Consider the following 24,726-nt stretch of genomic DNA (forward strand, 5'->3'; position numbering starts at 1 on the left):
GTGAGCAATCTGATAACTTAAAAAAAGATGGAGATTACAACTGCCTATAGAGCACTGGACGAGAAACCAAAAGTTGCTTTCAGCGTCAACTCCATCACCAGCTTTCTGCATTACTCAAGTTTCCATTCTTATCATTTAAATGGTTATTACAGCATGCAGCCATGCCACCACACTGGGGAGGTGTGAGGATCAAATGAGCAGATGTACATAAGAACAACTAAATACTCCACGGGTCCACGTCAGTATGCAGTCAAAATCTACGAAGCATCGCTGCTCCTTACGATAGTTACAAAGAGATTCAGACATGCAAGTCAAAGCTGGCAGCCAGGTTGCAATTCAACCTTTCACTTCAGTGCTTAAGCCTACACTCATCCATAGTCAACTTCAGTACATTAAGGTAATGGCTAAAAACACAGGCTTGGGTTCAAATCCTAGGTCTCCTTCACTATCCCCTGCACGCAGGGGCACATTTTTAACTTCTTTGTGCCTCAGATTCCTTATCTACACGGGGCTATAACACAACCTATCCCACAAAGCTGTTATGGAAAATTAAACAAGTTAATACACATGAAACACTCAGAAAAATATCTGACATCTTCAACAAATGTAACCATCACTCAGATAATTTTGAAAAATAAATACTTCATATCCCCTCAATTCCCAAATAAACTTAGATCTGACTGGAAATAAATGCTCAGTAACATTTTGTTTACTAAATGATGCTATACCTGAGGTCTATCAGACACATATTTTGCACAATGGCGAATAAGTCGAATTGCTTCCATACTTGTGTCTGGGAAAGCTGCATTGCATGCAAATTCAGACAAACATTTCACTGCATCCTGGAAAGAATCAATGGTTGCTGGAAAGTGTTTTTCAAACACAAGGGCTATACGGGAGAAAAACACATAAATATAATTATCAACTTTCAGCTTTTCTTAATTATACCTCAAATACACCAACCTCTAGATGTAATGGATACTTCTTAAAGATTAAAGGTTTTAATGTCCAATAGACATTGGTCCCAACGTCTGTCCTGACCAGTTACTTGACTGCCTTGAGTAGTAGAAACAGGGAAACAGGTCTGTGTTTTGTTTACACTATAAACCCAGCACCTAATAGAGTGACTGGTACACAGTAGATACAAAATCAACGGTTGTTGAGTGAATTTGCAAAATTACATTTAATCTCTCTGTATCTGAGTTTCTTAATCTATAAAATGGTGATAATAATATGCACAGGATACTGGTAAGCACTAAATAAAATGTAAGTAAAGTGCTTAGCACTGTACTTAATTTACTTAATTCAAGCAAGCACTCAATAAATGACAGCTATGATGATGTCATCATTCTTGATGTTGATGATGACGACATCATTATCTTCTAGAGAGGCTTCATTTAGATCCTTAGTATTTTATTCTTCTTTAAAGTCAAAGGAGGCTGTGTAGTGCAGTGGCGAAAAACAAATGCTGTGCTTTAAGACTCTCTGGCTTTGCATCTCAACTCCATCACTCACTAGTTTTGTGCCTTTAGACAAATTACTTAACCTCACTGGGTCTGAGTTTCCTTATCTATTAAAAAAAAAAGAGAGAGAATAATAAAGATATTTATCTCATACAGTTACTGTGAAGACTGAAGAAAATGCATGCAAAGTGCTTATAGTGCTTGCCATATAGTAAACATTCGATGAATGTTAACTATAATATTATAATAATGATAATACTGTCACTATTTACTCTGCTTCTGTAGGCAAAACTTGGAAAACTTAAAGCCCATGACAAGCCCATAATCTTATACTTGAATTATCTTCTGAACACATTAAAGTTTTGTTTTCTTTAACTTGAACAGAGCTTAGAGAATACTCACTGACAATATGCCCCGTTGTTTGGAATGCAAGTTCAACTATGCTTTCATCTTGATCGGATGCCGCTAGATGAAATACAGAGAAGATGTTCTTCCATCCAGACCGAATGTTAGCAGCTTGAGAATTAACCATCTGTGCTATACACCGTACAACCATATCTCGAATTGTTGGAGACCTAAAATATTAATACAATTGCTTGGATAAAAAACTCATCAGGTTTTTTCCTTTTCTTCTGTTTTTCCCCCTACTGTGGAAAATAAGGTATTGTTCTGATATTAAGCAATTCAACAAATACAATACCTGTTCCGTTTCATTATATGTTCAAAAGGTCTTAAGAAATCCTTCTGGAATCTGAAATTAGCAAGCTCCCCTTTCTCTAAGAACTTCATTGACAATTGCCTCAAGGAGTCTACTGCAAAAATAGCTACATCTTCATTAGGATTACAGCCAACCTGTAATGGCAACAGAAATATAGGGTGCTAATATCAGCAGTGAAACTTGCTAATTCTTTATTTTTTAATTTAGAAAAAAAATATAATTAATAGCATAGATAGGTAAATTCAAAGATTCTCCATAAAGGCACTAAGTGTGCTAACAATATTTCTCAACAAGAAGAACATATTTTAACTAAATTCTTAAAACCTAGGGCAGGGCTTCTTTGGTGGCGCAGTGGTTGAGAGTCCACCTGCCGATGCAGGGGACACGGGTTTGTGCCCCGGTCCGGGAAGATCCCACATGCCGTGGGGCCGCTGAGCCTGCGCGTCCGGAGCCTGTGCCCCGCAACGGGAGAGGCCACAATAGTGAGAGGCCCGCGTACCACACACACAAAAAAAAGGAAAAAAAAAAAAAAAAAAAAAAAAACCTAGGGCAATTATTTCTAGAAGAAAAAACAGGACTCAAAGGGTTTTCTAAATCTAATTACAAAAATGTAATAAAAAACTGCTTGGGGGCTTCCCTGGTGGCGCAGTGGTTGGGAGTCCGCCTGCCGATGCAGGGGACGCGGGTTCGTGCCCCGGTCCGGGAAGATCCCGCGTGCCGCGGAGCGGCTGGGCCCGTGAGCCGTGGCCGCTGAGCCTGCGCGTCCGGAGCCTGTGCTCCGCAACGGGAGAGGCCACGACGGTGAGAGGCCCGCGTGCCGCGAAAAAAAAAAAAACTGCTTGGAAAGGAAAAAGGTCTCAATTAGATTATGATAAGGAAATTTTAAACAACAAGAACTTACAAATTAAGCAAATCCTATAATTACTCAAATACCTTATTAAAATGATCTCCAATAACTTCCCAAATTCGAGACCATTGCAATCTTATTCTTCCCATGTTGTAATATGATATTTCTACTATTTTTTGTAGACTAAACATTCTTGGATGTGTAGTGGAAAGTAATTCATCCATAGACACAGCACAGAGCCAACGGACAAAATCCACTATAATATAAACAGATTAACATTTTTAAAACTTAACTTTGAAGTCTTTTAAGCCAAAAAATCAGTTTTTAAGTGGAGTAAATGTACATACTTACCAATAGCATTTCCATCTAGCCTTGTGGACCCTGTAAATATTCTAAAGAAAAAAACATAATTCAAAAACTTGTAATGTCTCACTTCTGATACATCAATTCAAAAGTAAGTGGCCTGGGGTACGAGCTACTTTTATCTGTTTTAAGGGAACAAAAAATCAGGTAATCAAATGAATATTTTTTATCATGTATCTTAGTAACAAGTATAGCTTGGATGTTCCTCCCTCCCTCCTTTGTACCGAATGATATATTAGAGTACAAATACATTGTTGTAATTTTATTAGTAAATTTATAAACACTAGGAAAGGTATCTTATGACAGCCTTAGAGTAAGAAAAATGTTAAGTTGTAAAACTAATAGTTGGCATACACATAACAAGATTTTTCAATTTTCCTGAGTATTTACCCACATTAAACATGTTCTTAAAATGAAAACGTCTACTTTTTTTATAAGCAATGTGTTTGATTAAAAAACTCATTTATGTTAAATTACAAATGATTAATAGAACCTTTCAAATAGTCTCCAACAGTTTAACCAAGTGGCTAATCCACTTTTCTTACAGCTTTCAAATGGTTAGAGCTCAGCTACGCTGTCCAGCTTTGCCCTGCCTTCTTCACTGAGCTCTTTTACTGTGTTTCAAAGTTTTATAAAAGATTTCAGCATAAACATATTAGTCCTCTTATTTTACAGTCTGCATTTTTATCCATGTTCTGAGTTTGTAACCAAGGGTTTGATGTGACTTCAAGGATGAACTGATATTCCGTAATTTAAAATGTACATCATAGTATTTGCACGATAAAAAGGAAACCTCGGGCTTCCCTGGTGGCGCAGTGGTTGAGAGTCCGCCTGCCAATGCAGGAGACACGGGTTCGTGCCCTGGTCCGGGAAGATCCCACGTGCCGCGGAGCAACTAAGCCCGTGAGCCATGGCCGCTGAGCCTGTGCGTCTGGAGCCTGTGCTCCGCAACGGGAGAGGCCACAACAGTGAGAGGCCCGCATACCGAAAAAAAAAAAAAAATAAATAAAAAAATAAAAAAATAAAAAGGAAACCTCAAAGGCAGGAGCGGGTCAAATATTAAACTTAGAAATAACAGTCGTCATAGTAACAGTAATAGCTACCGACAATCACAAGGTGGACACTATCCTAATTGCTTTATATATATATCCACTCACATAATAATCACAAACACCATGAGGTGTGTATATACTATTATATTCCCAATTTTATCAACATAGAAACTGAGGCACAAAGATATTTAATAACTTTCTGAAAGTCACAGGACCAGTAAGTGTTAGAGACAAGATTCAATCCAGGACAGGCAGACTCCAGAGTCCACCCTCTCAACCACTTTGCTTCACACTTACCTGAGCAAAACATAATTTAAACATTTAAAATACATTCTAGTTTTTTCCTACTACCACTACCTAAAAATCCTGGGTATATCCTGATTTTTCAACCTCAATGTCCTTGAAGGTCTATGCATCCTGGCAATGAGTAACAAAAACAGGATAGGAAAAATGGCTTAAAAACTGACAATGCAATAACTCAGAATCTGATCTCCTGCTAAAGGGGTATCTTGAGATTTCCTATATTGCTCTTATCAGTAGAACAAAACAACAGTTCAAAAATCTGACTGAAAACATAATCTGGGAGAAAAAGTAAGAGTAATGGGGCCCCACTGAATCCACTGGTTAGACTGGATCCAGAAATTGACAATATACAAAGCCTACAAACCTCTCACATGAACAAAAATGAGATTCGCTAGACTATGCAATATGAGTGTCATTAAGCTATTTCTCAAACTAGAGGTATTCTCATGGAAGGCAATGGCTATAAAAACCGTACCACAAAGAAGGTAAAAACTAAACAGTACAGAGGAAACAACAGGAAAAGGAACAAAAGAAACGAGAAAGCTTTTTTCTTTTTTTTAACTGAGAAGGAAGCAAATGACAAAGCACACAGGAGTAAAGAACAGAAGCAGAGGTGGCGATTATATGCAACTCCAGGGGAAAGCAGCAACGAATCCTCTAAATGTGGTGAGATGGTGAAGAACACAAAGCCAACGAGAACAGAAAAGATCATCAGCAAACAGGTTCTGTAGACTCAGGGGACGGCGGAACGCAGGTGGAACGTGCATCCTGGGAAAGGGCATTTAAATTCCTCCTCACTTTGGTAGCCTCTGAGGGGCCACTCTATTTCTAGTAACGCTCCACTAAAGATAAGCCATATGGTGGAGCACAGCAGTCTGAGGAGGCATTTAAAGTTAAGCCTTAATATACTAAGGCAGGAGAACAGAGCTGTGTTTCACAGAATCATCTAAATGGATTCTACATGCCATGTATGAAAAGCAGAGAACAGAATCATGAGAATCTCGTGTGTTAATATTACAAGACATTCCCTGAAAAGTACGAGTAGGACAAAAAAATTGATAGATTACTGAATTCATTTACATTATGATAGCAATGTAACAATGCAAAAAAAAAAAGATAAAACTTGCAGATTCTGGATCAAATAAACTTTTAGCTGCATGCAACATACAGGCAGACTAAATTACTGTGTATTTAAAGTTTTCATAGTGAAAATATCAGAGGTAACATTTACTGCTTAGACCCAAATGAAAGATGTTTATGAGCAAACACAGCTGGGGAGGAGCTGTCTATATTTTCTGATAGGTGACAGAACATTCCAAAGTGTGGGATGGGTCAGTATAAAGCTAGATCTGTTGTGCTTAAAAAACAATAATAAAAATAAAAACTATGGTACTAAATAACTGTTCTTTAACTTTCAGGGATAAATCATTCCTGGACAAAATCCACCCCTGCAAAGTTTAGTAATAACTTATAAAGTATCTGGTTTAACAATGCCTAGCAAATGTTTCCCTCACAAATCCTAGAGGATCAGGTACTCCAGATTAAAGTGCCCTATATTCTCCTAAATTCTAATAGTACAGGATTCCAAACACAAAAGTGAAGATAGTCAGAAAATTTTACCATTTTAAAGCTTTTGATGGAAACACATATATTTTCCCATTGATTAAGAAACAAAAGCTATATATAATTAAGCAAAGAAAAATTATTTTATTTTCCATATTTAGTTCTTATACTTGTCATAACAGGTTATCCAGAACAATAGGCCTAAGGACAGAAAAATGACTTTTTTTGCTGGACAAGTACAGCACTTTCCCGGATGATGCCTGACAATATTCTCACCGCTGTCTTGAATACCAGGGATATCTCACTGAATTAGCTTATAGACTAGAATCAGAATATTACAAATAAAAACAAACTCAGATACTCAGAAAGGAATTCAGAAGAAATTTAACAAGGAAGTGATATGTACCCACATAAGAATAAAATAATCTTATAACAAATCAAAGAGGTAACTTAATGCTTTCACTATAAAGTAAAATCTAAATATTGAGGCCTTGTATAAAACTGAACATTGAATTTATGCTGTAGAAGTATCTGGTGATGATGAGTTTGAGACAATGAAGTACTAACAGAATTTGTGCTAAGACTCCTCTGAAACAGCACACATTCTTAAAATGGAGAGGCATATCATTTGTTCAAATGAGTGACATGTCTCCCTGCAACAAACAGTGGACAGCTGGATAAATCAGACCTGGCTTTGGTCATATAAAATATATTATGGAAACAGACTGTTGCCTGAATAGATTCTCATAATGACAGTGAAGATGATTTTCTGGATGGCTAGAAAAACCATTTGGAAGATATCTATCCTAGTAGTAGAAGGGCAGATATCACACTGCTCGGGAGCTCTACATGCAGGCAGAGAGGTTGAACACACTCAGAGATATGCTGCCTGAGTGTGTATCTCGGTGCTGCTCCTCCAAATTCTCTACTAATGAAAGGGTTATGGTAATAATCAAGACAGGATTAGCCTGGTTGTGAGAATGAGCAAATTATCTAATTCCCCTCGTCTCAGTTTCCTCATTTGTAAATTGAGGACAATAATACTACTTATCTCAGAGGCTGCTGAAAGGATAAAATGAAGTAACACATGGAAAGCACTTTGTTTTTTTGGTTTGTTTTAAAGTGAATCAGTTATACATATACATATATCCAACTCTCTATTAGATCCCCTTCCCAGAAAGCACCTTGAAGAGTGCCAAGCAGCACATGTTAAGCCTTTGAGTTATATAGTTGGTATAAGATGATACACAATCTTTTTTCAACCTTCACAAGAGAAAGGCAAATTACCTCCCCTTCCCTTAAAAAAAAAAAAAAAAAAGGAAAGCAAGTGGACATTGGACATGAAGAATTCTTTTCAAGGAAAAAGTTCCAGGGAGTACTGCCAGGGCCAGGAGCAAATGAACACTCTAGTTCTGTCTATACTTAGAGCAAAAAGTTTTTATCTAAAGCAAAGTAAAATAATGGATCAGCACGAGTCTCTAAGCACCAAAAAAAAAATTATAGGACATATTGTAGTTTTGAAAATTTCCATCAGAAATGTTAAAAAAAATTTAAACGTCAGTGTTGTAAAATGTTAAGTTTCAATTATTTGGGCATCCATCTGGAAAAAGCTCATCTTCAAAAAAAAAAAAAAAAACCCACTAGATATTGTTTTACACACTGGGAATTTTTTTTTTTTTTTTTTTTTTTTTTGCGGTACGCGGGCCTCTCACTGTTGTGGCCTCTCCCGTTGCGGAGCACAGGCTCCGGACGCGCAGGCGCAGCGGCCATGGCTCACGGGCTTAGTTGCTCCGCGGCATGTGGGATCTTCCCGGACCAGGGCACGAACCCGTGTCTCCTGCATCGGCAGGCGGATTCTCAACCACTGCGCCACCAGGGAAGCCCTACACACTGGGAATTTTTAAAATCTAGAATAAAGTAAGTATTCTATAGTAAAATAAACCATAGTATAGATTTTCCTTTAGAAAACAAACTAAAAATGAGGAATATCTGGTAATGTATATAATATACAAATTCTGAAATCCTATTCAAAGAAGTTTATACTGAGAATTGCCAGCAAACCCCTTCATTTCACCCATAATGCAATCCTATAGCATACGCTCAAAAAGACAAATTATACTCTATTTTCAAATAGGGATAATAAGGAGAGTACATTTTTCTATAAAGGAAATTTTAAAAATATAAAGGAAAAAAAGAACCGTGTTTTTTCTCATCAAGGTTACAATTTCCCTAATGCCCAGTAATGTCTATCACTTACATTTTCATACTGTTTCTTTCCTTCCTATATTCTATGATTTGAAAGCAAAATTATAGGTACTTCATCATTTAAATCACAGCATATCACAATACAGTCATATTACTTAAGAGAAGATGTCCTGGCAATAATGTTTCTCTTTTAACTAACGAGCTATACATCTAAGTGCTACGGAATTAAAACAGTGTCCATCTGAGAAGGGAATAAAGCAAGCGCCTTACCTATCTACGGCGACGACAACACTCTGAGAGCTGGTCTCTCCAATGGATTCCTGAATACTTGCTATCTGCTTCCAGTCCACATTTCCTCCAACTGCCACACAGGAAAGAGAGGCATTCGGTTTGAAAAGGACTCAGTGGAAGAGCACACGTTCAGTTCTAAAACACATTTCTGAAATCAGTTATTTTCCTAATGAAAGAAATCAAGCTTTGGGGGAGCAATTCTTTTGGTATCAGTGACCATTTATCAAGGCCAAAGGTGCTTATTGAGCTATATACTAAGTGGTATACAGACATGGTTAAAGACACAAACTGTGTTTGCAAAGATCACACAAATTAGGGGCACGGAGAATTCTGATCACAAAATAATGACATTAGGAATAATTTCCCTCACTGTTTAAGAAACACAGCACTAACCCCAGTTCCAAAGATATCTACTAAGGAGGATTACCAATTCCATGTATTGATAATTAGATCTCCCCCATAAATGCACTCTCCAGTCCCATTTACAAATGTTTACAGGAAATTCTACCAGTATGCTGTAACAGCCTCTTATTCAAAAGAATCGCTCATCTTTTCCCCCCAACGCTGGTTCCATGTGTTAGGTAGCAAAACAACAATTTCCCCAGTTTTCAAACTCTTAACCTTACAATCATCTTTGATATCCTTCCCTTCCTCCACTTTCACTAAATCTTTCTTTTGGGCTGTTTTTCATATGATTCATTCATTTTCATTCCTACTCGGTTTAGACCGTTGTAATTTCAGGCCCAGATTACTATCACTATATATAACAGTTTCCTCACTGCTTTACCTTTTGCTGATTTTTCCCCTCTTCAATCTCTCCTTTCTTCTCCTGGAGATTAATTTTCCTAAATCATCACCATCATTTTGCTTACTATTACTTTCAGGACAAAGTATAAACTTTTCAGCCTAGCGCTTAAGGCAGTTCCCTTCAACATTCTTGCCAATACCTGTCTCTATTCAGGCCATCCCGCAAGTACCTAAAATTTATCTACCAAGACCCAAATGTGAGTTCTCAATGAAGGACTCCCCTCCACTGTTTCACCTTCCTCTGTAAGTATTTAAGTTTATACTTAAATAAATATTGCTCAAATCAGAATTTTTTCCATTTAGTTTCTTATTTAAATTACTTTAGGTGTGTTACTGTTGCCTTCTCAGCCAGATAAAAAGTTCCAAGATTAGGAACCAAATCATACATTTTCTTTGTATTCCTCTACTCAATATTAAGTCCAAAGCAGATACTCAACAAATACTTGTTGACTCAACTTGTTGACTCAATTGACTAGACACTCAATAAATGACTTTTTTTTTGCGGTATGCAGGCCTCTCACTGTTGCGGCCTCTCCCGTTGCGGAGCACAGGCTCCGGATGCGCAGGCTCAGCGGCCATGGCTCACGGGCCCAGCCGCTCCGTGGCACGTGGGATCTTCCCAGACCGGGGCACGAACCTGCGTCCCCTGCATCGGCAGGCGGACTCTCAACTACTGTGCCACCAGGGAAGCCCAATAAATGACTTTTTGAATGCAAACATAATAGACGATGTTATTTAAACTAGCTGAACTCAAATTCTATTCCAGGAACTGAACAAAGTGAAAAGAATGTGATCCCTGTCCTACAGAGTTAATTTACCAGGAGAGACAGACTTACAACCAACTTTAATACAATATAACAGTTACTTCATGGCTGAAATGAACTAATTACACACAATACAAGTGTTGTTAAACAGAACTAATTTTGATAGGGGAAGGGAGAATGCGGGTGTTAGCACAGGGAAAGGCTTCACATGATAAAATATTAATTCAAGTTAGGCCTAAAAGGATGATCATGTGGGAAAGAAAGGAGAAAAAGCAATTCAGGAAGAAGGAGCAGCATATATAAAGTAACGGAAGTATAAGCACGTGCGGGTCACGTTTCAACATACTTGGGTGAAGCCACAATGGAGGATGACTCCAGCAGGGGACAGTGAAGGAGAGAAAGATGAGCAGTAGGAGATGAAGCTGGAAAAACGAACTAGAAATAGAATGTGGAGCACCCTGTCACGTTTAATGCACTACTTTTGAAAACAGGGAACCATTAGACCTTTCAGAAGATTGACATGATCCCATCTATTTTCTGAAAAATAATTCTGGTAATACCTGTAGAACACAGTGAAACAGGCAGAGCTACTGGAGCCATGGAGACAAGTTAAGAGTCTATTTCTATAACACAAGTGAACAAGGATGAAAGCCTGAAATAAGTGACAGAGAACTGGGGTGGTAGGGAAATAGTGTCAAGCCACACCTGAGGTATGTAGCACATTACAGGAATTTAATGAAGAAAAATCTGTGAGAAAAAATAATGCTAGTCACCACATAACTTCCTTTGCGTGTCAACTGAATGTCCTTCCTATAGAGATTTCTATACCTTTTATATTTAAATATTGATATAATAATTTGTAATCACTAATAAACCTAAAGAATATTTAAAATGCCAAACAATCCAAGAACCAATTTCATAAATATATAAAATCTTTCAAACATCTGTATAACAGTATAAGAAACAGGCTAATAATTTCAGTTTTACCAAAGAAATTATTCAAAAGCACAAATATTTAGGTTAACTAAGAACAAAGATGTAGGTGCTGTGATATTCACGTGAGATTTATATGACCAAGCAACTGAATTTTTAAACTTTAATATATACCATAAAAGAACAGTATGCATATAATTCAAACCTAATAATCATATGCTATGTATTCTTTTCTTTCTTTTTTTTATAAATTTATTTATTTATTTTTGGCTGTGTTGGGTCTTCGTTGCTGCGCCCAGGCTTTCTCTAGTTGCAGCCAGCGGGGGGCTACTCTTCGTTGCAGTGAATGGGCTTCTCATTGCAGTGGCTTCTCTTGTTGCGGAACACAGGCTCTAGGCGCACAGGCTTCAGAAGTTGTGGCTCACGGGCTTAGATGCTCCACGGCACGTGGGATCTTCCCGGGCCAGGGCTCGAACCCGTGTCCCCTGCACTGGCAGGCAGATTCTTAACCACTGTGCTACCAGGGAAGTCCCATGCTGTGTATTCTTAATAACTAAAAGTTTCATGTTTCCAAAAAGTGAAAGTACAGATTTGTATCACAGCAGTAAGAAAGTCAGATAAACATACAGTCAGCCCTATTAACTTGGTTACATGAATATTTGGAGTATGGATGCTGTTAATAAAGGAGGATATTAATTTATTTTTTTTAAAAAACATATTATATACAGACTAAACCAGCTCAGTCACCTGTACCACACCCTCTTCTAGCTTCAGTTCTGACCACAGCGTCCTGAAGAAAGCGTCTGTCTGAGTAGGTGACAGGGCACAGCTGGAAGGGTGGACATCTGCCACACTGGGCAAGCTGGGAACTAACCGCTGGGATAAGCTGAAGGGAGGGCTCTGCCCAACAGGGGCCGCGGCAGCAGAGTGGCTCCCTCTAGCACACACATTAAAACCTGAAAGACCTGGTCACGTTGCAGTGAGTAGAGGACGCAGCAGGCTGAAAAGAGAAGTGGAAGACACAAGAGGAAGCCTATCGAAAGCATGAGAGAGGTGCAAGAGTATGGCTGGTCGCTTGAGCGGCTTGGAGGCTTGGAATTTTTATCTCATTTCCAGATTCCAAGTGTACTTTTTAATATAAATTCCCTTTTCCTGAAGGGAGAAGACAGCTCATCTCATCTCCTTGCAACCTAAGTAGCACAGCAGCACAGTGATCAGATTAATTTTAATTCATTTTCAAGTATACCACTAAGCATTATCAGCAATTATTATTTCTCTTGTTTTACTCACACTGATAGAAGATAAAATATTCCACTGGTATATTATTTTATTATTTTTAGTGTAACCTACTTCTGTTATTTGCCAAAACTGAGACCTGGTAACCTCAACTAGCTTTGCTTGGGCTTTCCTCCACTCCCTAGGCCTTACTGGGGGGGAAAAAAAAGAAAAAAAAAAAAAAGCAGCTTTCAGAAGCTGCTGAATCAATCAATGCACATTCACTTCACTTGCCTGTAAATATTTTTCATTTGTATCTCATTCTGCCTGCTGGAACAATTATAGTTCTAATATCTGAGTCAGACTTCCAGGTTACTTCCAGGTTACATACGTCACCAACCATGCAGGCGCTCAGGCAGTTCTAAATCCTGCAGCTGGCTCACCAAGTTATCAGGTCTATACCTGCACCTCCCAGAATCACAGAATCTAAGATACAAGTGAGGTACAGGCTGCACTGCTGGCTGCCACAGCTGGATTACCACTGGGAACTAACTGTTCCAGTCCAACCTGAAGCCACAACATGGTCCTCGTCTTTACTTCCTTCTCTATGGATTGTTTTTCAAGCTTGAAATTCTTCTAAATTTCCTAAGAATTTTTGTTGCAAGCAACAACAGAGAAATCACTAAATCATAAAAAGACAGAAATGTCCAGAAATACAATGTTACAGTACAAAGCCTCAAAAGGTAAATGGTGGGACTTCCCCAGTGGCACAGTGGTTAAGAATCCACCTGCCAGTGGAGAAGACACAGGTTCAATCCCTGGTGCGGGAAGATCCCACATGCCCTGGAGCAACTAAGCCCGTGTGCCACAACTCCTGAGGCTGTGCTCTAGAGTCCGCACGCCACAACTACTGAAGCCTGCGTGCTGCAATTACTGAAGTCTGTGCACCTAGAGCCCGTGCTCCGCACGAAGAGAAGCCACTGCAATGAGAAGCCCACACATGGCAACAAAGAGTAGCCTCCGCTTGCCGCAACTAGAGAAAGCCAGTGCGCAGCAACAAAGACCCAACACAGCCAAAAATTAATAACATTATTTTTTTTAAAAAGGTAAATGGTAAATATTCTTAGATCTCAGGTTTATTCCTTCTTGTTCTCTTTAAGTCATGTCTCTAGATTTCTTGGTTGGAAGTGAGGTAGGGAGGATGGATAAAGAATAATTCAGAAACAATTAATATACCAGCCACTGTACTAAGTCCACTCATATATATTTTTATTTAATCCTGACAACTCTGTAAGTAGATATTACCATTAGTTTGCAAAAGAGGAACCTGAAACTCAGAGAATTAAAGTAACTTGTACACAGTAAAGAAGAAATATGGAAGAATTCAAACCCAGAAGTAGGGTATTCAAAGTGAAAGACAGTCTAAACTTGGCTTCTTCCCTGGTGGAACTCTTTCTATTTATGACTAAAAATGCATTGTCTTTGGTTCTTCTGTACCCATTTTAGCTAATACCTTCCTTTTTTTCTACTGGGTTAAATCTGGAAGCTCCTGGCTATAGTGAGTTCATGGGGAACCATGGGAAAGTTTCCACACTGGCGTAAGAGTTTGGTTATGTCTGCACAGCGCCTTTAAAAAACTATATGAATATGAAAGCTTTCTCCAGTTGACCCAACTATTTATCATCTTAAGCCTTCACTCATATATGTTATCTGCTTAGTCTTAAAAGCTGGTAATTTTTTAATATATATATTTTTTCAGATTATTTTCCATTACAGGTTATTGCAAACATTAAATATAGTTCCTTGCACTATGCAGTAAATCCCTGTTGCTTATCTATTTTATGTGGAGTAGTCTGTATCTGTTAATCCCATATTCCTAATTTTTCCCTTCCCCCCTCCCTATTCCCTCTGGTAAATATAAATTTGTTTTCTATGTCTGTGAGTCTGTTTCTGTTTTGCATACAGATTCATTTGTATTATCTTTTAGATTCCATATGTATGTGATATAATATTTGTCCTTCTCTGTCTGACTTACTTCACTAAATATAGTATTCTCAGTCCATTCATGTTGCTGCAAATGGCAATATTTCATTCTTTTTTAGGTAAAAGCTGGTAATTTTAAACTGCACCTTTCTCCCACCCCCAACTGTGAGATTATGACTAACGGTCACTTAATATTGGAAACTAGACCAGGCAAAAAAGACTTACAATGTCACCTTGCTTTCCCCTCATAAGGTTATTAGTCAAAGGGCATTTTATCCTATCCCTCTAATTCTGTTTTATAGCTACAATAAAGTTACTTATACTGAGCAAGTTAAAAATAAATTTTGATACTTCATAAAAATAATTCAAAAAATTCTCACCTAGCCCTAGACCCACAAATTCATCAGGAGCCTGATCTTTTGTTCCAGTAAGAGATCCTTCTCTGCCTCGCACGGTCCCAGAAATGTACCGAGGTTTCACTCCAGTTCCTATAAGTTGTGCAAGCTCCAACTGACTGATGCACTTCAGAATCTTAATTACAAAAAGGAAAAAAATGTAAATTCCATGTTACAAATGTTCGCAAAAATATTTAAATGTACGCAGTCACGATTTAAACATAGCTACATTATAAATCATTATAAAAAGCTAAATGTACTTACCCTGAATGTACTAAATTAATTTTTTCCCCAAACACTTAAGCATGTCAGTGATATACTGTTTAGCATGAGCTCATTTTATAAACCAGATTGCAAAGCTGAAAATAAAGGAAGTGCTTATACCTCATGCCATGAATTTCCTAGATAATTTCCATCTGTATGAGCCACTGTGATAAGTGTTTTAATTGTGTCAATGTTCTTCTGTTTCATTTCAGTAATCCCAGAGCTCACTGTAAGTAAGGTAAATCTTGCTAGCGCCTGGACATATGCATCTCTTTCCAGCTATGAAAAAGAGAAAAAGCAAACTTACACGGCTGTAAACACAAAAGGGTAATCCCTAGTTCCCTACTGATAAACTGTTCACTTGTTTAGTAAGTTTTTAACTAAGTCATGAATTACATATAATACCTCAAACTGTAGTTTTTTTAATTTTAAGATGAATGAAGCAGAAAAGCATGAATTTCTAAAACTGAAAGGCTGCAGAGGTATCAAATCAAGACAAGATTTTAGTGACAATAATTCATATATACAGTAAAAAAAAAATTCATTCAGCATTTGTTTCAAGCGACGGTGTGAACTAGCAGAAACCTGATTTACAAATTTGCTCATTTTTCCTCTACAGCTAGACTGTGCTTTTTAAGCTGTAACATTCATAATTAAATGTGAAATGGGTTTTTAAAAAGAAAGCAGGCAAGCATTGGCTAAAATTTATTATCAGACAAAGCATATAAATTAATAGAAGGGACTGTCTTCATAAAAATTATGTTCTAGATACTTGTGTCTCTTAAAGGTAATTTGTTCTTAGGATAGGTTAAGTTATAAAGTAATATATATAAACATATAAAATATGAAAAATATGTGATTCAATAAATAAAAACATGCAACACAGATAAGATATTCAAATTGCAATATAGGGATTCAAACTCTTGGAAACTTTGTACATAGCTAATATTCTACAGAGAAACTGCAAACCAAAGTTATTATGACGAATTTTAGACACATCAATAAAGAACTACCCTGTTCCGTCACAGCTTCTTGGAAACGGAAACATTAAGGCTCATTTAAATTCCATTATAAACTTGAAATTCATTTTTAATAATTTCAACACAAGAAATAATGTAAACTGTAGTAATGACAAAAGTAATTTACGTTTTCCAGACTGGCTACAGAGGCAAAACTCTTTGTTACCTGAATGCTGAAAATGCACGCAATTCTGATTGCACATCTTATACCTTCCAGGCAAAGAGAGGCTACTTCAGTATCGTCACAGTCTTGTAGACCCACACTAAATGCAGCCAGAAAAGGGGTCCAAGCCAACTAGAAAAATTAAAAATTTGAAATACATCACAAACATCAAGTGATAATTAAACTTTATGATAATGCTACATTAACATTTCTCAGATTTCAGGCAATTTGAGGAAGTTCTGAAAAAAAAGCAATGCGTTTCTTGGCATAGTTACTTGGAAAGCCTTCTTAGACAAAGGAGAAACTATATAATGCCGCCTGGGCTTAAATACACGGGAGAGCAAAATTATAAGGTTGGGAAGGGACACTAGGCATATTTTAAGCACAGCATCTATAAATTATTTACATTAATGAAAAACGGGAATAGTCAATACTCATAAATTATATTAATTTTATCCCTGACTTTAGAACTCCTCTCCCTCTGTAAGCTGTGTCTCTTGCAATATTTCATGGACTAATTTTATTTCCAAGAAAATCCTTTTAACCATTTTCCACTTGTAACAGTTACATTACTCTCTTTTCTTTAAGTCTGCTCTGTGGACATCATTTAGCCTTATTTATTTATTTTTTTTGGTAATCAAATATTTTACTTTGAAACATGAGTGATATCTCTGGTTCCTAGTTGGACAATATTTTAAAACACAGTTCAATAAAATACATCTTGATTACAGAGTATGAAAGCCAACAGGCACTAAATTTTAACAGAACTGAATACCTTGTGAAATTGTAATGTAAAATAAACAAAAAAAGAAAGCTACCTTTGACTACTGAAAATCCTCATATCAAATCATATGTGTATATACTGGTGTGTGCATGTGTGTGTATAACTTTGAAATGTCCAATACAAGAGTATGCGCTGCTTTTAATAGGTCAAAATGAAGCAAAACTATATATCCGTATAGCCATAGAGATGAGAAATGTTTATACCAGTGTGGTACAGATATGATAACTGGAATTTTTTAAAGATCTAAAAAAATTTTAGCATTATTAAGAAAAATAGAATCACCCAAAGCTTTGCTTATAATGTCAGAAAGTTTAGAAGTACAAGTGTAATTCCTAAACAGAGGAACATAAGCTACAGTACCTAACTTCCTGTCCTAGCCTTGTTACTTATTTAACCTCTTTTTTTCTGAACCTCATTTCTTCCCCTTTAATACCTGGACAGCCACTATAGAGAGATGCTGCGGGCAGCATAGGAAATGCAGTACTTTTAAAATACAAAGCACCACATTAAAGTAATCTATTATACATCCTATTACAAGTGAAGAAACAGCACATCTATTTGGAAACCTTTGTAATATTTTGTACAAGGAGAAGTATAAGGTTCTTAAGCCTGTGACAAAAGGTTTAAACCCACTGCAAATTAAAGACAATGACTTGTCTTATCAAATTATACCTAAATAACATCCAGAGGACAGTGAAATTGTCCCCTCAAATGCATAAATCTCTATAGAATACAATCTGGCAATATGTAAAAAGGTTCTTAATAAGGTTTTCATATCTTAATATTATATCACATTCTAGGAATCTCTCATTCATTCCTTTACTCAGCCAATGCTTATGCACTGAGCACTACAAGCCAGGAGCTGTGCCAGACACTGGGAAAAGTCAACGGAGCAGATGTAGTCCCTTGCCTCATGGAGCTTAAAGTCTAGTAAAGAACTAGACATTCAGCTTTAAAATAAATAAATGTATAAATACATATTGTTATAAATACAATGAAGGAAGAGTATAGCATGTCATGAAAAGGGACCTTATTTAGATTAGAGGGGCCAGGGCAGAACTCTCTGAGAAAGTAACATTTAAAGTAGAAACTACTCAGGCAAAGAAGGAAAAAGCTTCCTAGACAAAGGACACAGCTTGTATGAATGCTCTGAAGAGAAAATAATTTAGGACATTCTAGAAATGGCCAGAATAACCAGTGTGACTGCTGCACCGCTATGAGGCTGAAGGCAGGTGGAGCTAGACCACACATGGTCTACAGACCCTTGGGATGTGTTAGGTTTCATCACAGTTGCAAAGTCAGTGAATGGCTTTAAGGAAGAAGGTGACAGTTCATTTTGTATTTTAAACATTCTGGCCTCTGTAAGTGGGTAAAGAGAAGCACAAAAGCAGACATAAGGACACCAGTCAGGAGGATGTTACAGCGACAAGAGTGAGAAATGAAGGTAACTGGAGACGGTAATGACAGTAGAAATGGCAGTGAGAGGAAACGTTCTTAATTCTACTTTAGAGGATTAGTTTAAATAAAGGATAACTAATCCAGAGAATAGATCATAAAAGCTGTTTATGAAGAATTTTTAATGATATGGGGAAATACTTAGGTGAGAAACAGCAAGATACAAAATTCTATACATAGTAGGATCACAACTGTTTAAGATAAAAAGTAGTATGTAAACATATTAACAGAAATTTTTTCTGAGTGGTACAATTATGGCTGGTTCCTTATTCTTTTTGCTTTTTCATCCTCCACCTCCCGTCTACCAAAAACATTTGGAAAAAAACAACAAAATAAAGGTATAAGATTATTCAAAACAAACAAAACAAAAATCTGCTTTGTAATTTATTTCATAATAAAGAGAAAGTATATCTTATATTTTGACGTCACTTTCTACATTATGCCAAAAGGAAGGCCAGTTACACTCCACTGTTCTTCTAACGTTATCTCCCTAGCATCCCCGCTCACATCCTGTAACTCCATCAACTTTTAGAAAGATCACTATCACACAGACCTTGAAGTAGGGGTAGAACGATAAAATTTTAGAGCTGAAACCTTGTAGTCATCTTTTACTACCCATACACCTATGTAGTTATGAATGAGAACTTGAATTATAATCTTCAACCTCCACAGACCATCTAACCACACTGTGTCACAAACAGAAATGTACTTAACCCGTTTTTCCTTCTCAAACTTGACTCGACTCCCCTCCACTTCCCTACAATCCTTATGATGCACTGCTTCCTCCTTCCGGAATTTGAAGAAAGGATAGAAAAAAAGAATAGGAAAATGAAGACTGAATGGGAAATCAAATTTTAAAGAAGCAGTAAGAATCATTCTTACTAGATCTATAAACGTAAGAAAGCTCCCTCTTGTTCCTGACTCTACTTTCTGGGCCCCAGCAGTACTCAGAACCTTCAGCTGAGTTCCTGGGCCAGAACCCTGAAAGAGAGTAGGAGGCTCAAGATCACTCTGAGATTTCAGGGAACTCCAAAGCTCTAAATAGAACTCAGAGGAAACCAGGCCAAGGCTTAATTCTCCAAAACTCTTTCGGTTCTTAAGATCACACGCCTATTAATTGCTAATCATGTATACCTTTTCTCATTCTCTTTAAGAAAAATTTTATATTTGCGATCTCCTAAATAATATGGCTTTCACTTCTGGGTGTATACAAATGGGCTATATCACTGTATTTCCTGAACTTAAGAATATGCTGAACAGGACTTCCCTGGTGGCACAGTGGTTAAGAATCCACCTGCCAATGCAGGGGACACAGGTTTGAGCCCTGATCTGGGAAGATCCCACATGCCACGGATCAACTAAGCCCGTGCGCCACAACTACTGAGTCTGCGCTCTAGAACCCGTGAGCCACAACTACTGAGCCCGCTTGCTGCAACTACTGAAGCCCGTGTGCCTAAAGCCCGTGCTCCGCAACAAGAGAACCCACTGCAATGAGAAGCCTGTGCACCACAAGGAAGAGCAGCCCCTGCTCGCTGCAACTAGAGAAATCCTGCGCACAGCAATGAGGACCCAACGCAGCCAAAAAATAAAATAATTTAAAAAAAAAAGAATATGCTGAACAGCAGTATATATAAATATATATATACTGCAAGCAAAAGTTATTAGTAACTCTTACCTTAAACATAGGTCTCACATGCTCCAAATGCGTCGCACTTGTGAAAGGTGCTTGAACATGGCTCACGGCCTCCATGAGTGCTTTAGCTGTCTTGGCCATCTGTTCCATTTCTAAGTTATACAGAAGTCTTCTTTGTTTTTCACTGGCTACACCTGAAACAACAAACACTTATTAGTGTTTAAAATGTAAAGCCTTTATTAAGAATGCTATTTTGATGTTTCAGTATAAAATAATAAGCACTACCAATGAATACTAATTCAAAATAGTCCTAAGAAGCCAGACACAAAAGGTCACATAATGTATGATTCCATTTAGATGAAATATCCAGAGTAGGTAAATCCATAGAAGCAGAAAGCAGACTGGTGACAGCCAGGGGCTGAGGAAAGGTAGGGAACATGGAAAAACTGCTTAATGGATACGTGGTTTTATTCGGGGGTGATGAAATGTTTTGGAACTATATAGACGTGGCAGTTACACAACACTGTGAATGTACTAAATACCACTAATTGTTCACTTCAAAATGGTTAATTTTATGTTACATGAATTTCAAAAATGAAAGAAAAAAATATCCTGAACTAGGAGGCAGGGATACATGGAAAATCTATGAAAAGGGAAGAGAGTAGGTACAAATCTGTCACAATGAAAGTACTAGGGAAACAGCCCAAACATGGGCTAGAAGAGAAGAGAGGTAAAAGGCAATGGTATCCTCACGTGACACAGGCTCGAACGATCTCCTGAGCTGACAAGAGAACAGTGGCCCTAACACTTGGGATGATTTCGGAATTTCAGCACCACCACCTCCTTCCCATAGCCCACTCTGCTCAGTGATTCCCTACCGCCGTATAGAGAAGAGGCCAGAGAATGAGGGATATGAAGATGTTACTATACGGGTGTGAGGAAGAAAGTGAAATCAGATAATTGGTATCTACTTAGGTGTGAAAATGAAGTCTTGATTAATATACTTAATTTCTTAAGTAGAAGCAAATAACTCTACCAAGTAAACTTTTGATTGGTGCTGGACTGCAGTAAGAGCCAAGGCCCGCGTTCAAGATGTGGCTTTGCCACTCTTTGGGTTTTAGTTCTAGAGAATTAATGAAAGTTTTTACATTGCACTCAGGTGGCAGATTCTATGATTCTAAGTTTCCTAACCTCTCTGCACTTGTTTCCTCTTCTATAAAATGAGGGAGAACTTACTAAAATTCCTTAGAATCATTCCCTATATCCCCAAAAGATAAGGCCATTTATACTCCACTATTCCTTCTAACATCATCTCCATAGCCTCCGACTCTCCCCTGATAATTCTTCATCAACTTCTAGAAATACACATATCACACAGGGCTTTCTGATCCTCTCCTGTTGACAGAATTTTGCTACTGCAATCTGTTCTTTTAGATGAAGCTTGAGATTCCACTTCCAAGTGGAAGTTGCTCAGAATGGCAGGAGTTCTCTTTCCATATTATATTACTGAGCCACTACCCTCACCTCATTCCTGCGGTCAGATTTTAGCTCTGATTTCATCACCACCATCTATATGCACAGGACGTCGAGGATGGAGCTAGGCCCCCCGCTGGCTCCTGATGCCGGTCAGCTATGGGAACGCCACGGCGCTCTACCTTGTGCTGCATCTGAAGTAGTGAGTTCCAGCCCCCATGAGCTCCCCCATGACGCCAATCTTCCCCATCTCCTTGAATCGCCCCTACTTCCAGTTTCCGTTTATGTGTAATGATAGGTGAACCAATGGAAATAAGTTGCTTGTAGATGACAAAGAGGCAGTAAGGAAGAATGAGAGCTGAAGTCTGACTATTGGGGTTGCCTAACCAATCTCTCTGATCTCCAAATATGTGCTGAGATTAACTGCTAAATGGACGAGTGTGTATTAAATGCGCACTAATCCATGCATATTATGTAGCACTTTCCATTTATCACCGGTCAGTGCTATCTTTCTTCAGGATACGGGAAAAAACACAATCAGATCAGCAAACTGTATATTATAATACTTTTCAGTAGAATAATACTTGATCTACTCTAAGTAAAACACTTTTCAAGAACCCATATTTTTCCTCCGAAACAATCAGGATTCAGTTGATCTGGACACTTACTTTGTTTACTTGATTTTGTAGGGATTGTTAGTTCTTTTGTTTCTTTCATTGATATCTTTTTTCCAGCTATTTCATTATAGATGGCTGATAGATACTCTTCAGGAAGATCTTTACTGTCATTGATACCTCTATTCATCTTAATGTACTGTTCCTTTGTCATTTTATTTTTAACCTAGAAATGAAAAACCATTATAATTCCTAAAAATTAACAGAAAAATACTCACATAAGAGAATTTATAAATACTTTGAGGAGTAGAAAGTGGAAAATACTCAACAAAGCAGACATTAAAATGAAAAAAGGAAGTCACAGAAAATAAGGACAATGTAGGAAAGACCCATCCTGACAATATACTAATTCACCTTGCTCTGCGGAGCACGTGAGTAATTTGTAGTAAGAAAACAGGGAGACTGAATAATGAAATTTTTGTTTTTGCCCAAGGTTTGAGAGCTCTAGTCAGTCTTTAAAAAAGGACCATGACAATTATTAGACACTTATGTTATCAAAAAGATTCAAACCTTAGTTCAGAAGAACATAAATGCGTTTGCGAATGATTTAAAAACTGATTTTACGTAACAGTGGATGCAAGAATAACAAGAGGTGAAATTTAGTTAAAATAAGATAGCAATCTCACTGACTCATCATGGCAACTGAATATCAGGTGATCTGGGCAAAGTATCCTTGGAACATTTTGTCTTGTTTAAGAGCATGCTGAACAGGAACATCCTACTACACACCCTGATAAGTCTTTGGAGTACAAATCTGTAGTACATAAGATGGTAGCCCTGTCGCCAAACCTGGGAACTAGCACAAAGTATTTACGCTTTATGTCCCTGAAAACCCAGATGGATAAAACCTGTAAGTCATATGATGTCTCTGAAGATACATTTACTTAATTAAATATGTTCCTACCACTTTCCATGAAGAATTTAAGGCACCTCTAAAGATAAGGGTCCTGTAAATTTACAAGAAGGTACATAGAATAACAATCAAGTAAGTCATCAGAAGTTTGCAAAAATAACTATAGAGAAACCAGAATGTCCAGAGGATATAACTGGGATACAAACATTTATTTAGTTCTGACTACTCTGCAAACAGATCTTTCCAGTACATCAGAAAGGGTGAGAGGAGCACTTCTCCTACAAAAAAGTAAAAATATTACCATAAAAGTTTCCAAATGTAATTTATTATTACTCAAGGGAAAAAAGCTCAACATACTAAAACTTTGAAAACTTATCTTGAGTCATGGCACTTAAAAAACATTAAAAGAAAGCCATGTCACCTGAAGTTCTGATGAATACTAAAAAAGCAATTACTCAGGAATACCAACATAAAAGACCACACAAGTGCTGCCAATAAGAGGCTAAAAGAAGATTAACATCACCGGAAATTTTGAACACGGTATAATGTTTTAGCATCATGCCAATGAGAGACAAAGACAAGCCCTGGAAGAAAATCTGAAGTAGCAGCAAAGTATATTTGTGGATCTGGGCTTGGAGGTAGGGGTAGGAGCTCCAAGCACGTTGGAGAAGAGACTACATTAACTGCAGATACACAAAATAAAAATACACTGCTCAAATAGAAGACTTCTGCCACAGTGGGATTCTGGAAGTAGTGTAAAACATAATCCTACTTTTCTTCTCCTGTTTATCTTTTATAGAGCATTTTACTCTTGACTTTTACTCTCATGTGCTTAAATTAAGTTGTGCCTAATTAAGTTTTAGTGCTTAAATCACTTAAAGCCAATTGTTACTACTGATGAAGATTAATAAACAAAAAAATTAAACATGTTCTAAATGTATTTCAAAATTAAAAAAAAATTGTCTCACACTATATATAAATGGTAGTTAACTATAAATATTCTAGGTGAAAAAGGAACATAAATGACTTGTTAAATTAACCTATATTTTAACTCTGAAAACAAACAGGAATGAGGAGAATTAGTTTTAAGGAATTCCTTTAAAGTTACCCATGTTCTTTAAAAATGACATCATTTGTTATAGTTCATATAGCCCTGCATCATAAATCATATAGGATCCTAATTATGGGTTCAATTTTCTAACAGTCCACTTAGCTTTACAGGAGCTCACAAGGCGCTTAAAATTTTCTAATTTTTAAACTCATAAGCTGTTTTAAACCTTATAGTTTTTCCAATACATCTCAGATTAGTAATAAGTATACAGTTTATTTCTCATCATAAGAGTAATACATATCATTAGAAGCCTATCCCTAAGAAGTATTAAGAAATTCTTGCAAATAGGTTTATTTATAATTTTCCTCAAGTTTTTGGAAACTAAGCGTAAAATACCTAAAACTTTAAAAATAATGTTTTTGTTACTGAATATTAGAAATCAAGTGACAGTTCCT

General features: G+C 37.2%; 1 protein-coding gene across 2 annotated transcripts in view; it reads right to left on the minus strand.

Moving 5' to 3' along the window:
- The window catches only part of ARFGEF1 (ADP ribosylation factor guanine nucleotide exchange factor 1), a 132,446-nt gene that overhangs the window by 20,828 nt on the left and 86,892 nt on the right, over positions 1-24,726 (minus strand). For both annotated transcript variants that reach the window (XR_010837351.1, XM_059042582.2), the window contains exons 18-28: positions 22,362-22,533; positions 20,263-20,414; positions 16,352-16,480; positions 15,287-15,445; positions 14,888-15,038; positions 8,785-8,875; positions 3,380-3,420; positions 3,115-3,284; positions 2,164-2,315; positions 1,866-2,038; positions 729-889 (exon numbers count right to left, since the gene is read on the minus strand). Coding sequence is in view for 1 of the 2 variants with exons in the window: in XM_059042582.2 (XP_058898565.1) it covers positions 729-889; positions 1,866-2,038; positions 2,164-2,315; positions 3,115-3,284; positions 3,380-3,420; positions 8,785-8,875; positions 14,888-15,038; positions 15,287-15,445; positions 16,352-16,480; positions 20,263-20,414; positions 22,362-22,533 (1,551 nt within the window). In the remaining variant the exon portion in view is untranslated. The remainder of the gene's footprint in view (positions 1-728; positions 890-1,865; positions 2,039-2,163; positions 2,316-3,114; positions 3,285-3,379; positions 3,421-8,784; positions 8,876-14,887; positions 15,039-15,286; positions 15,446-16,351; positions 16,481-20,262; positions 20,415-22,361; positions 22,534-24,726) is intronic.

This window comes from Kogia breviceps, chromosome 17 (genome assembly GCF_026419965.1).
Source record: "Kogia breviceps isolate mKogBre1 chromosome 17, mKogBre1 haplotype 1, whole genome shotgun sequence".
NCBI classification, from domain to species: Eukaryota; Metazoa; Chordata; class Mammalia; order Artiodactyla; family Physeteridae; genus Kogia; species Kogia breviceps.